The sequence below is a fragment of the Crocodylus siamensis genome, chromosome 4 (assembly GCF_052110815.1).
Source record: "Crocodylus siamensis isolate JL-2025a chromosome 4, ASM5211081v1, whole genome shotgun sequence".
Lineage (NCBI taxonomy): Eukaryota > Metazoa > Chordata > Crocodylia > Crocodylidae > Crocodylus > Crocodylus siamensis.
In genome coordinates, this window is record NC_143398.1 from 49,454,160 (window position 1) to 49,469,873 (window position 15,714).

The window sequence follows — 15,714 nt, forward strand, 5'->3', positions numbered from 1 at the left end:
AAAAATAGGGTGTTGGTATAAGAAGAAGTTGAAGATTTCTTTCAATTACTGAATAGCTAATATGTGCTATGGATGACTAAAATACTGTACTTTGAGTGAGGAGCAAACTACTGTAAAATACATCTACAATATACATATACAATGTTACAAAAATATGCATCGAATACAATTTATAAAAAAATAACCACAAAAAATTATGTAAATTGGTTCCTTCTTTTTTCTTCATTGACATATAGAACAATCACACAATTGATATCAAAATGTGAAGCACATGAGAGATGCAATGGCAAATATTACCTAACACCAGCATTTGCCTGCAGATGTGTGAGCTAGTTTAAAAGTTTTATTAGGTTTTTATTAGATTTATAATACAGTCCCAACCTGTCTCCAGTTGCCAGATTGGTCAATAGCTCCAAAATTAGAGGAAATTAGAAACACACTAATATTAAAGCTTTTTAAATATTTTGGTAGGAGAAAATTGTTCTCCCCCTTTAACACAAGAATAAGTTCCCAGGTACTTGTCCCCCTTAAATTCAAAGCTATTTATACACATATATCAATACCTGTTCCTATGTACTCTGGTCATAAGTTAGCACTAAATCTGGCATAATAAAATAATATGAATGTACAATTTTATGATCTTTATTAAATATTTTGCCAAAAAGTCATCCGAACGCTCAAGATGTAAAATTCCCCTACATAATGAACAATGCAAAGCTCTGTATTAACAGTCAATGGCTGAAATAATAAAAGCAACAAAGTCTTATTTTCCAAACTATTATACACCTTTAACACAAAGGAAGACAAACAAAACTGGATGTTGTGTTCAAAACTTAATTTACATGACATTTGATATATAAAACAAAGTCTGGGAGCAAATTTTGTTTTGCTCTAATTAAAAAAGCACCAAATAAAATTGTACAAGGGACATTGTGCACGTACTGGGCAGCTGGGGCAAGAACTGGCAAAAGAAGCAGCAATCCTGGCTTTGGAGAGTGAGTAACAATTCTGAAAAGAAAATATTTGCTTTCTCTATTTGCTCCTCCCCTGCTTCACTACCGGACTCTCTCTCCCTGGGGTGCAGGGAGTAGGGAACATCTATTTTCCCTAGGGAACATAAGAGCACAGAGCATCTCTCCAATCACTCATACACTCTCTCTCCCTACCCTCCCTGAACAAGCCCATCTCCCCCTCTCAAAATAAACATCATCCCTCTAGGTTTTGTGTTCTGTCCCCGACTTTGAGTTCTTTCCTCACATTTATCAGCCACTGTGTATACAGTTTTGAAATAAAGATTTGAGTGTGGGTGAAATATGGCTGTTAATCTCATTTTAAATGTTTACTGTTAATAAACAGTAATCTACCTTTCTGGCTATTCTTCTGATCTTTATCCTCAGCTTTTTAAAACCATCCAGCAAAAGACAAAACCACTGTGCAGGAGGTGGGGTAAGGAATATAAGTTAGTCTCAGGACTCCTGCCTACTTTCCATAGAAATGCTAATAGCAGAAAGCCAGCTAACATATTAATGTTAATTTCTCCATAGACACCTGCCTAAGTCTTTTGCTTGGTTGTGGGCATTTGTGATTTGGTCTAAAAGTCTTTAACCAAACTGGGACCATTTGCAAGTATGCAAATTGGCATAGTTCAAAAAGTACATTGGAAAGATGTGGAAGCGTAGAGATGTGTGCAGAATTCTTGATGTCCCTTCTTGAATCGTTAACAAGAAAAGATAGAGAATGAGAAATCTCTCACACACAAAATTGCACAAGTGAACATATTTGCCAACAAAACTCATATTTGGGATCGTCCCTTGCACACTCCAGAGAAAATGACATTGAAACTCACTAGTCTACCTGAGAATAGGGGACATGCAAATGGCCTTAACGTTCACACAGAAAAGTAAGTTGGGCTGCCCAGAAGAGAATGGTAAGATGTTTTCCTTACTCTCCAAACAACACACAATCATCTCTCATGCACAATCATCCTTTTCCCTACAACCGACTGCCATTCAGTAGAGGAGAACTAAATGTTTAGTTTACGTGAAAAGAGAGAAACCCATTTTTGCCAGCAGCAAACAACTTCATGTGTAACTCCAAATTATCATTCATTTATGACTGAGTAATCTTTAAAGAAACTTCTTGGGATAAAACACTTGTCTTTTACAAACAGTACACATTATTTTATGAACAATGTCATCAAAATAATTATTCAATATTGGATAACAGTATTCCTATTTACCACCACATAATCTGAATGTAAAACAACCTTCCTCTGAAACCTGAGAACATATTTTCCTAAAAGCAACAGGAGTAGCTCTTTCAAAATTTTAAGCAGTTGGGTTGTCAGCTTTGGAAATGTTTTGCATGTATCACTTTTAAAGCTGGTAGGTTATCTAGGGCTGCTTTGTTTTCTTGTACTCTCTTTACTGGTAGTTCTGAGATAGACATTTCCACAATATAATCAATTTTTGAGTAAAAGCTCTCACAAATCTTTTAAGATACTAGAGAAAAATCCTTTATGCAATAATACTGAACTCAAATTTGGCCTTCAAATTTCTGTAGTGATCTTTTACACACCTACAACCCAACACACAAGATTTTCCTTTTGTGCAGTGAGTTTTCCTTATGAATTAGAATGCTCTTCCAGCATAAAAGCATATATTCTGTATTTTGTGAGACTCTACACATGCAAGAACACATGACGTGTACATAAATATGTGTGAGAGAAACCAGTGCACTTCCTTGTGAATAAGGCCCCAGAGGCAAGGATATTTTACTAACCTGCAGTGGTCTCTGTTTATCACTGCCCTTAGGAGATTTCAGTCCACTTGTCTGTTGCTGTAAAAGCAGCTGTCGTGCTGCCTGGAGCGCCTAAAAATAAAGAGGCAATCCTGAAATACTTTTTTAACATTTCCTAGAAAGAGACTGGTTAGACATTGTCAATATTAGTTAAGTACATTTAGACAAAAAAATACAATCGTTTATTCAGTTCATAATGACAAGACTTTTGCATTTCTTAAAACAAAAAGTCCTCCAACAGTACATATATGACTTCACTAGAATTTATGGATATATGTGAAATCCTGCAGGAAATAAAGTTAATTTGTTCAAAGTGCTTGAAGAGGAAAAATCATAAACTGCATCAATAGCCTCATTTCCACAAGGAACTTGTCTTTTGAGTGTTCAACTAAAATGCCCACTCCCTTGTAAATTATCATTCAATTTGCATTTTCATATTACAATTTTGAAGCAAAAGCAGTAGACTTCAAGTGTTACCGGAAGCTGTAATTAAATTTGACAAATCAACATCAGATTATCTTGAAAGTGAATTAATAAGGATATTTATTGAAGATTAAAAACACTTTTTGTACTTACAATTCAAGGGGAAACCTCTCCTTTGACAAAATAAAGTGCAGTTTTAATGCCAAATAAAAATGAGTGGTTTTCATTTGCATTCTTAGTAAAATCAGAGAACAAAGAAATTACCACTCAACCAATCAGATTAGATTCTGTGGATGACAGTATCCCAATCAAAATATAAGATGTTTTCATTTATTTTATGTTTTCATTCCAACTCAGCTAAATAAAGTTAAGCACAAGAAGTGTATATAAACAGTGCATTTACCAGAAGAGGGATAACGTAAATTAATTTTCCCTACACAGTATTCTAAAAACTGCTATACAGCAATACTTACAAAAGGGAATTTTTAAAAAGGAAACAGTTTAAAAGTGTAAAAGATTTACAATGGAACCACTTGAAGAACTCATTCTTCTCTTCAGTGACTGAACACAGTCATTGAAGAGAAAGTATTTAAAATATATCACACTACTTTTTAATACTGCTGTTGTTGGAACGTAGAGTGCCTAGCACAGAATATAATAAATCTTGTTTGATTAATAATCTCTGAAAATAATCAAGATTCTCAGCTGATAAAGAAAGGTACAATTTTGATTAGACTCAAATGAGCTGGTTTTTAAGATAGTTTCTAGTATCCATGACAACAGTTGCTTTGACAAGATGTGCATATGGCATTACACTGCCAGCTGGTGTGAACAATGTTTGAACTACTGCATTGAGATGCTGAGCAAACAGAAAAAGTTGCCACGTCTTAACCCTCAGGGAAGGCAGTCATCCCCTGATCAATTATGAAAAGACAGAGAGAGGGCTGCTACAGTCTGGCTCCAAGCAAGTTTTCTGAGAAGGCAGGCAGACATAGAAAACCAAAGTAAACAAACTGAATGCACTAGCACCATCTCCTAACAACATTGATTTGTCTCCCATAGAAAGCTCTGGTACAAGTTTGCAGAGCATACTTTTAACATTTGGAGACATTCCCACAACAATCCTCTTATTGTTTCATCAAATTCTCAAGTAATTACAGGTCAGCTTCAGCATCACAAAGACTATACATTCCTCTGAACCTAGGTAATGAGATATATATAACCAGCGTCTGGACTTCAAAAATAAATACAAGTCAGTGTATTTCAGTGTGCACTTAGAGCCTTTTGTCACCATCTCAGGCATCTTGTTTGCAATTCTAAACAGCACAATAATTTTCTCTGCAATCTTATAATTCAATTGTAGGTCCTAAAGTACAAATCCTGATGCTGTTGAAAAACAACGACAATATGCACTGATTTTAGCAGGACCAGGTGCAGCACCTACATATTGAAAACTAGTTGAAATGGTTGAAAAATAGCACTAGTTAAACACTTTGCTTATTTTCATCTGCAGAGTTACATGAGACTTCACAATCTCTGGAGCCCTCCCAAACAGGGAATGGAATTAGAGAGAGACCACCGCACTGTTGACTTGCTAGGGGCCTGCAAAGAAAGTCCAATCTCACTTAGCAAGACGGTGTTGCTATAAGAACCAGTGAAGAGGTCTAGATATAGAAGAATGGGGAAGGGATATAAATAATTCATTACTTTATTTATAGTGATAGAACGAAATTATTTAAACCAGTTTTATTTGGGAAAAAATTATAACAAATAATTTATACATATAGACTCATCTACACTTGAAAGTAATATGGACAGGCTATTGAAACACACTGCAAGTTGTTTGAAGGCCCCAAGCTTCTTTAGAAACCAAGGCAACCAATGTCAATGTTAAGAGAATCCAATATTCAGCTCAAATCTAGACTTCTTGTACTAGAGATTTAGAGGACAGGAATATGAGGTATTTCAGAATTATGCCAGCCACTATTACTGAAATCATGGCTAGCATATCCCAGCACCAATGTAAGAAAGCATGAATTCCAACCACTACAAAAGAAGTCACAGCCTATGAAAAAAAGACAGCATGACAGGATGTGTTTGCATAAAAGGCTACCCTGCTTAAACTATCTTGATTTATACATGCAAATAAAGATGTCTTTAAAAGAGCAAAGATTCATCTTTTAATACAGAAAGTCTTAGGAATGATGACTACCTGAATACTTCAATGAGCTTATTGTGGCAGTTTAGATTACTGGAAACACAGGAGACATAAGAAGAACAGAAAACAATTTCAAAAGATCAGAGATGATATAAAACTCATAAGGAGAAATCGCTGACAGTCTTTGTTCTTATAGCAGTTATCACAGAATAATTTTCCCCCACTGTAGTGGTTAACACTTTGGTATTGCTTCTTGGTAAACATTTTTTGAGAGACATACTGTTCATTTCAGAGAATTATTATTGGCACTATTCAAAACTCTGCGGATTACAAGACTCTAAGACATTCAGTTCTATTAGTTCATTTGCCGCTATTAAATCCCTGAAAAACAAGTTGACAACTTAAAGTAAAATATTAATTTTGGAAGATTGTCTACCTTTCAAATCATGTATCAAATTAAGGTAAACTCTATGCACTAGTCATCAAGTTCTGTGAACTAACTGAATGATAATTTGTGGTCAAAGAAAGTTCAACTAAAACAAACCAATAGAGGCATATACATGTGACAGATCAAAACTACATTGAGTTCTGACTCAACCTCACAAGAGAAAGGATTCTTAGGCTGTTGAAGTTGCATCCAGTTTCTAATAACATTTGTTTTGCACTTAGCAGGCACTTTTCCTTAATCAAGTTACCTTTAAAAAGTTTATGTAGATGAAAACAAACAAACGAACAAACAAATCCCTAAGGATTCTGAATAAAGTTGAAATTATTTTAATAATGGAAATGAAAATCATTACAATAGTTTAACTATTTGGCAATCTAAGCAGGAAATTTGGGCATATGGTTTCCAGAACTCATTGCGTCTTGCAGTAAAATATTTATTGGGAACACTACTTCTTAATATTTACTCTGCAGTTCCAACCTAGCTGAAATGTAAGCAGAACAAAATTTAAAGTTATCGTATATAATTCACCCTATTAAAGTTGATAAATTGATGTACATTTTGATGTGTTAAATATAATTCAAGGAGATATGAATTACATACCATCCCATATTCAAAGCCTCTGGGTTTCAGTTATTTTTAGAATGCCTTTAAAATAATTTTAAAAGTTTTAACTTTTTACCAAAGTAAAAGCTGCTACTAAAGAAGGTAAATAGATTACTTTCATGTTTTAAAAATTAAATATGTATTTTTTAGAAAACAGATGTCACTCATTCTTTCCTTTAAAATAGGAATGTTTAACCTATCAGCCTGTTGCATTTGAGACGTTACAATGAAAAATGACATCTACGCCCATTAATATCTTCAATGTATAAACAGCACAGCGTGACACATTCTTGAGAGCTGAAGGCTACAAAATCTCTCTGAAACATAAATAACAAAGCACTCAGAAGCATATTTGATGTTGATATTCATCTCTGAGAAAAACACTGCTGCCTGGGCTTCTTATGAAAATAGATGCAGCCCAAATGGATCTCCTGTAATTGGTTTCAGATAGCGAGGTCAGAAGAAATATGATACAAGAAACTATTATGTGAAACAGGCGAAACAAGAATGTTTATACAGGCACTCCTTGGTTATACTGACAAGGGGTGTATACTTTGCAGATAACCAGAACCAAAAACTTGCCAGAAAATAGCCAGATTCTTTCACCTTCCTACCCAGGATTTCTATTTTATTTTGTTAAATTATTGAATATTCTGATATTGACTACCAAATATAAAATATGTTTTGAAACAGGCCATCAGATTGTGTGCATCAAACTAAAGTTATCTAGTTAACTCTAAGTTAATTAGAGTGGCACTCCAAGAGCTGCTCTAATTAAAGTGCCCAGAGCATCTCATGCATCAGCAGCCCCACATTTCAAAATGGTAGCAGGGACGCTTTATCTAAAGCTCACTGAATGAGCTTTAGATAAAAGAATCCCCACCATCATTTCAAAGTGCAGAAACGTTGATACACAAGATACAAGAAGCTGCTGGAGTGCGGTAATTGCCATGCTCCAGCAGACTTGATTAATCAAGTTTGCTCTGACTCACTGAAAGTGGTGCAGTCTCCTTGCTTGTGTATAGGCAACTGGAAGTACTAGATTTAATGTGCATTAACTAAAGCGTGTTAATGCATGTATAGACATGCCCACAGTCTATGAAATGTAGATAGCCAGGTGGGAACTGAAAGAGTTTTCTTGTGGGGAAGAGATTAAAAAAACTAACAGCCAATCAATCCCAAGGAATTGTGGGGTTTGACCCAAGTAGTCCCACAAAGTTTTCCCTGTACCCTTTTATCTCCTGTCAGACCAACAACCTACAGCTCTAACCGCTGATGGGAAAAAGCAGGATGGAGAGGATTATATTCTTATATATAAATACTAGTGAATTGCCCATCAAGAATGATGGGGGGTGGTGAGTGGGGTCAGAGTTGGGGAAGCTTGTTAACCCTAACCTTCCCCATGCTGCCGCTGCCACCGCTGCTGCCTTCCAGGAGCAAGGGGGAGAGGAAAGCTTGCCCCACTGTCCCCTCCATCAGCACCCTGCACTGCTGCCATCTCCAAGGAGCAGGGCCAGGGTAGGGGGCAGGGCTGAAGTCAGCAGCACTGGCCTTGCCCTGGGTTCTGTCCCCACCTTCATGGCAGCGCTCCACCATGCTGCTGCCTCCTGTCTGTAATGCTCTTTGAGGATTCTGATTGGTTGTTTCAGTAACCAGAGTACTCCAAGAACATTACAGACAAACAGACAGATGGACTAAGCCCTTTATTATATTAGACTATTTATATTAAAATACTTACTAGATTCACAAGTGTAAGGTTGGCGCATCTCTAGCTTATACAAATATCCCTCCCTCCCTTCCTTCCCCTACCTCTTTGTTAATACTAAATTGTTGATCTTTTTTTTAAATTAAACTGCACAGGTCAGACCAATTAAGAACTCACATACCTAAAAGTTGGGTGCCACAAAGCATAACTGTTATGCCACAGTGCAATCCTGAACATTATGTTATATGCCTAGGTTCCGGGTATTCGATAGGGGGAAGAGTCAGTGCCTCAGAACTGGTTCCACAACAAGTATCATGTTCAGCAACAGGTTACCTGAAATAAGCACACTCATCATAAGATACTTAGAGCTAGCTAACAGGGACATACTAAAGGTGTGAGATTTAAATCCCATTTCAAGCACCTTACTCAGAGCTGAAGGGAGGCACCTCTAGTCATTTGGAGTTCACAGCCCTAAACCCTCCCCTGAAGATCAGTACCTATTTCCTTTCTTTTAAAGAACTGAGCACAACTCATTCTTTTCTTTTGAGAAGGATAAGGTGATATTAGAGGAAAACTAATGCAACAGAACTTGAAGGAGATCAGCTCCCTACCTCCAACCTAGTAGGACAGTACCATAACCATTAGGCTAGGTACACCACCTCTCCTCCTGAAGCTGTGCCACAGTGTAGAAAAAAAATAAAGATTCATTAGACCAGAGACTGGTAGTCAGAGTGAGCCTGACCTGGCTTCCTGAAGAATCTCATCTAGGAAGACAAGCCCTGTACTGTATGCTTTGCTACCTACACTGTTTCTGTATTTTACCCAATATCAATTAGGCTAAAGTGGAACACTTCACTTTTCCTCATAGAGTCACATTTCAACAAAGCAGTGGCTAATACTGCATGTTGTAAGGAAGCCAATTCTGTTGGTTAGTAATAAGCACTGACATAGGAAAAGACCTCTGCAATCAAGCTCCTCCACTTGAGCAGAATACTTGCAACTTTATATGGCTTAAGCAGAAGGTAGTTGCTGAGCTGCTCAGTCATATCAAAAAGACAACTCTAGGTGCCTGGAAAACTTTAAAATTACAAGTAAGGCACCTCCAAAATTAGTCAACATTTGAACATTTGAGTGGAGTTCTTCAGCATCAAGATTTTGGGCTTAGGCACCTACATTCCACTTAAGTCCCTTTCATGTCGGTTTTTTTTTTTTTTTTTTTGCATCCAATCCTAAGCTGCTTGGTCCAAGAGCAGTTTCTGCAGACTGAAAAGGCAAGTCAAAAAACACTGAAGCCCTAATCACAGTTGAGGCCTGTGGTCACTCCTGCAATACAAATAAGAACCCAGGAAGTGACCCTCCATTTACCTGAGTTCCTGTTCAGGCTTGATGTTATTCAGCTTTCATTTCCAACTCAAGAGAAAATGTAACAATAATAAACTGATGAATGCAACATGAAGTCTCATAATGTTGTTTAATAAAAGGAAATTAATCACCTAATTGTCACAAACCTATTTTCAAATAGCAATCTATCAGGGAGAAATTATGCATCTGTAGTTATTGACCTTTCATTTTACCATGACTGATGCATAATTACACTAGTTTTGTGAAAAATAATAGTTAATTACCAGATTCTTTTTCATTCTAATTATTTTGGCAATTTTTTGCGTTTTGTGTCCCCCTTTATTTTTTCTGTTTGTGAAGTATACCAATAAATACAGTATGCACCACAGAAGCATCTTTTATTTTATCAAACCAAATTTAGCTTCCCTCTTGTTATCCTCATCAAATAGTTACAACACCTGCTTATAAAGCATGACCCCCTTAACCTCAGGAGGTTTTCAAGGTCTCGTTAAAAAAAGCCCTGGTTGAAATGATCTACTTGGGGATGGTCCTATTTGAGTAGGGGGTTGGACTAGATGACCTCCTGAGGTCCCTTCCAATCCTAATTTTCTATGATTCTACCACTTGTGTTCTGGATGGCCCAGGAGTGATGAGAAAACATCAGTGCAATTGCATGCAATGATTTCTAGTACCAAGAGAACAATTTTTTCCCCCCAGTAAACCTCATTCTTCACTAGGGACCAGGTACACATGATGTAACATGCCTCATGACAGTATGCCAAATTCTGTCTAAAGCTCCTGACCACTTGTAGAATGTGGATTTCATGCATCACAAAGGAACTGGGAGCATAGCACCAACACTGTGTTCCAGCTGACTACCTCTTTTAATACATAAGTGACACTAAGTTACAGTGTAACCCATGAAAAAGAGTGATCAAAATAGGTAACTCTAATGTGTTTAGTATTATTATCACCATACATTATTATTAAATTGCCATATTGTATTATTATTAGAAAACTGTATGCACAACACTATCACCACCACCACAAAACAGTAAGCAAATATGAACCCTACTACAGGCTCAGAAACATCCTGTCATTGCAATCCTCCTGCATCTGTCACCCAAAGGAAATGGGTGACTCATTTATGGGTAAATAAAAGAATATGGCCTCTCTCTTGATATTGACAGAAATAACTAATCCAATTTATATATTAATACTCTAATGAATTCTTACAGGTCATCTCTTAATACACATCAAAACGTGTTTTAAAATGGAGTGTGGGAATGGAGTGTGAAATGAGGAGTGACCACTTTGTTATCCCTTTTCTGGCTTTAGAGGCAACAAAGATTTTTTAAAATCATTTGACACCTATATAATATTACTTCTAACTACCCATTTCATATTTTACACACACACACACACACACACACACACACACACACACACACACAGTATCCTTAATTTGGTCACATGTGATTTAACAATCCCTCAATGCTCAAAATATATTTTAGAGATTAGTTTGGTTGTTAAGGCTAGTTCTAAGCAAAGCTGTGTGAAGCTGGGTAGTGCTGGTTCAGGTAGAAAGAAGTCTGACATCTCACAGGTAGGAAGAGAAGTTGATACACATAGAAGTTGAGCATGGTTTTGATCCACAGTGTGTGGTTAAGCCTCTATCCAGTGATCATAATCTAACTGAAATTTGACATTTTCAAAATAGATGCTGGTGGAGGAAGAATCGTATCATACTATCAAAGGTAGTGCTATGATGCTGTATGTATATTTGTTGGCTTGAGCAAAACTATCTAATAATACCTTTCCATGTGGCCCTTCTAAATTCAGTTTTATATTATTTCTCCCTCGCCCTTTTGGTTCCATTTTTAATTACTTTCTTGGATGTGAATGCCTTTAAAAAAAATTCTTTAACAGCCTCTACACTACAATATTATATATAATAGTGTAGAGGTTGTTAAAAGATTTTTTTTAAAGCATTCACATCCAAGAAAGTAACTAAAAGTTGAAGCAAAAAAGTGAGGGAGAAATAATACTACTACTCAGAAGGGCCACCATAGAAAGGTATTAGAAAATTTTGTTCAGGCCACCTACACTTGATCTGAGCCAAAAGGCCTCATAACACTATATGTAGCATCATAGTACTACTTTTGATAGTCTGATACAATCCTTCCTTTACCAACAGCTACTCTGAAAATGTCAAATTCAATTAGATTGTGATCACTTTAAAGAGGCTTAACCACACTTTACTTCCACGTGAGGGCCATACTTAAGCCAAAAGGAAGGAATTGAAATATTGTAAAGTAATTATAAAGTAATCTTATACTAATTAGGCAAATCAAACTCCCTCGACCTATCAGAATTTAGAAAAATTACTACCCAGTTATTAATTAAATGTTCTGCTTATGAAGAAATTCATTGCTTTGATATACAACTGGCCTTAGAATTGTTCATCCATGGATATTAGCACTGTTTAACTATAAAAGGTGGCATTTTAGGGTGGAAGTAACACAAACTTTTTATAATGAAGGAAGAAAGAACTTGAGTAAATATTGAAAAGCTGGGGTTAGGTAGATATCAGAGTGAAGAGGGAATGAAGTTCAGCCCCCAGTATCATGGAAGGCACAAGAGCTAACAAATCAAAATATAATTAAAAAAAATATTAAAATAACTTTATTTTTGTATTTTAAATTCTAGTTTTGTTTACATGTTTCTAGTTCTTTACTTCTTTGTATTCAACAATCTTAAAAGCCCGTAGTGAATGTTTTATATTAATTGTTTACTTAGTTTTCAGACATGAAATGCCCATCTATGTGGAGGGGTGTAGGTTATAGCCAGGAGAGCACACACCAACTGCAGAGGCCTCCTCAGCCTGATGATAGGTTTTTAAACCTGAAAGCTTGCTGAAAAAAAAACTTCCCAGCTATTTAAGTTGGTCTAATAAAGAGTTCAGATTCACCCAGATAACCTTGTCCATCTATGTGGAAAGCGACATGTCCAAGTATTCACTAACACTGTTACTGCGAGAAACACTGACTCAAACCATTGCATAAATAGCAAATAACCCATGCTACTTATGCAACCATCATCTGCTGAAGTACTTTAATTCTTTAATCAGGCTTTACTCCTAAATCAGATTGGTAGCCTGAAGTCAGTAAAACTTTTGATTCCAGCTGCTTTATAAAATTCCTCCGTTATAGGCCTACATAAGGATTAAGAGAGGTCACAGAATCCTAGGAAAGTAGAGCTGGAAGGAGCCTCACAAGGTTCCATCCAGCCTCCTACTCAAGGCAGGATTATCCTCAACTAAACCAACCCAGCCAAGTGTTTTTCCAACCTGCTCTTGCAATCTTCCACAATTAAATAGCCTGTTCCAAAGCTTGACAACCAGAGTCAGAAAGTTCCTCCTAATCTTAAGCCTAAATTTTCTCTGCTGCAGCTTGAGACCATCACTCCTAGTAGTGTCCCCTATGGCCACAGAGAAAAGCCATCTCCATCCTCTCTGTAATTACTTTTCAGGTATTTGAAGACATATCAAATCGCTCCTCAGTCCTCTCTTGTCCAGACTAAATAACCCAATTTCTTTCAGCCTCTCATAAATCTTACCTCCTAGGTCCCTAATCTTTTTTGCTGCTTTGTACTGGACTCATTCCAAAACTGTCCACCTTATTGAAGCGTAAGACCCAAGTATTCCAGGTGAATAAATTCAAGGGCTAAACTGAATGGAAGAATCATTTCCCTTGATTTGCATGTGATATCCTGTTATTACAGTCCAGTAGGCTGTTGACTTTTTTGCAGCAGGATCACATTGTTTGCCCATATTCAGTTTATGATCTTCTGTAAGCCCCAGGTCCTTATCTGCCACACTGCAGCCTAGTGAGTCATTCCCCAGTCTGTACTTGTGCATGTAATTATTTCACCCAAGTGTAGCATTCTGCAATTCTCCTTGTCGAATCTCATCTGACTGAATGTGTACCATTACTACAGTCTATTCAGGTCATGTCATTCTGAATCCTAGCCCTACCTTCCAGAGTATCTGCAACTGCCCAATTTGCTGTTGTTCACAAATTTTCTAATTGTGCATTCAATCCCATTCTTCAAATAATTAATGAAGCTATTAAACAATACCAGACACAGAACCGACCCCTGGCAAAGCCTACTTGATAGTTCCTCCCAGCTAAACATTGAGTGATTGAGGACTACTCGTTCAGTACAATGATCCAACAATGATCCATCTTACAGTACTTTCATCTAGTTTGTATTTCGTTAGCTTGTTAATGAGAATGTGTGATCAAGTCAAGGTATATCACATTTGGCGCTCTCCCCCATCTATAAACTGTGTCACTTTATCATAAATGGAGATCAGGTTGGTCAGGCATGACTTGATCTTGGTGAATCTATGCTGGCTGTTCTTGGTTATCCTGTCCTCCTATAGGGGCTTTACAATAGATTCCTTGATCCATGATCTTTCCAGGTACTATGGCAAGGCTGACTGCTCTGAAATTCCCAAGATCCTCCTCCCCTTTCAAGATGAGCACTATATTTGCTGTTTTCCAGTTATCGAGAACCTCACTGAGTTTTCAGAAAAGATAGCCAATGGCTCTGAAATTACCTCAGCTAATTTGTTCAGTACCCTAGAGTGCATCCCATCCAGCTCTGCTGATTTGAAAGCATCTAGCTTCTCTCTACACAAGTCCTAACCTGTTCTTCCAATACTCTAAGTTGTTTGTGCCCATTCCCATCTTTGCTGCCAACTATACTCATAAGCCGGTAGCTGCTCCTATTTATGAAAAAACAAGTAAATAAAAGCATTATTTACTTCAGCCTTCTCTATATCATCCTCAACTCAGTTAGTTGCCTTCTACTTTCAGTAACAGGCCTATACTTTCTTTGTTACCTCTCTTGCTTCTGACATACTTGTAGAATCCCATTTTATTGCCTTTTTATGCCCCCTACCAGCTGCATCCAAAATTGTGCCTTGGCTTTCCTAATTTTCTCCCTGTGACAAACTTAAACTCTTCCCTAGTTCTATGATCATGTTTCCTCTTCTTATAGGATTCCTTTTTAAAATTCAGCTCATTGAAGAGATTGCTATCAAGCCAAGCTGGTCTCCTGTTATGTTTCCAGTTCTTCTGTTACACTGGGATAACCTGCTCCTGTGCCCTTAAAATGGCTTCCTTAAAGCACAGCCAGCACTCCAAGACTCCTTTTCCCCTCTGACTTGCCTGTCATGAGAACCTGCCCATCAGTTCCCTGAGTCTGTTAAAAGTCAGCTTTCCTAGGCAGTTAGCCATGTTAGTCTGAAGTCAGATAGAAGGCTGAGTGCATCTTATTCAGTTAACCTATAAGATACCCCTCTACCCTGCTTCTACATATATGTTCAGTGTTTAACTAGTAGGTCCTTACTTTTGAAAATATCAGCCTGTGTATACAAACTGTTCAGAACTTGTTAATGAACTGAAAGTGGAAATGCATTTTCACTGCTGACATTAAACAATTTTATTTTGAAGTGAGGAAGATTTAATGCCATTAAGAGCAGAGTTATTAATAAAAAATATTTTCAGCCTTTGATGCTGCAACTACTAATGCACATGCTTAAGTTTATGGATATGAGATACCCAATGAAGCTGATGGCAATATTCATGTGAACAAAGTTATATACCTATGTGTAGAAAAAGGTCCTGATCTTTAACTTCTTTCTTTTTTTTCTTTTTTTAACCCATGGCAGTTTTGTAAAGTTAAAATACTATATGCACCAGCAGTGGTAAAGAAATAATTCTGCCCACCAGCATTTATCATTGGAAAAGTGAAGCAAGACACTACACTCAAATTGAGATATTTCTCCACCTATGTGTCTGTACATAAGCTACTTCCTTTGGGGCCGGGGGGAGGGAAGAGGAAGCATCCTATTACTGCTAAGAATTTTAGTGAATCATTTTGATTAGCAGCAAGAATCAAAGAATCATGGCTTTTGACGAATAAGAAAAGCCAGGAGGAATGGGATGGGGGCTCCATTACAATCAACTATTAAGTCAATCAGCATAAGAAGGGACAGGTAATGAATACAGGTTAAAGGTAATGTTTAGTATTAGAGTAAGCTGGCTTTTTGCCCATTCTTCTCCTGCCAGACCCCTTGTTCCTCAACTCCAATGAGTCTTCCCTTGCCCCCAGACAGGCTTCTCAGTACCACAAAGGCCAGGGCCTTTACAATCTCCACTTCACCCA

At 37.1% G+C, this 15,714-nt stretch overlaps 1 protein-coding gene across 22 annotated transcripts in view; it reads right to left on the bottom strand.

The window, feature by feature from the left end:
- FOXP2 (forkhead box P2) overlaps window positions 1-15,714 on the bottom strand; it is a 651,774-nt gene that overhangs the window by 165,726 nt on the left and 470,334 nt on the right. For 18 of the 22 annotated variants that reach the window (XM_090042257.1, XM_090042255.1, XM_090042256.1 and 15 more), the window contains one exon: window positions 2,782-2,871. The exons of the other annotated variants lie outside the window; for them this stretch is intronic. In XM_090042257.1, coding sequence (XP_089898383.1) covers window positions 2,782-2,871 — 90 coding nt within the window. The remainder of the gene's footprint in view (window positions 1-2,781; window positions 2,872-15,714) is intronic. 22 annotated transcript variants of the gene reach the window in all.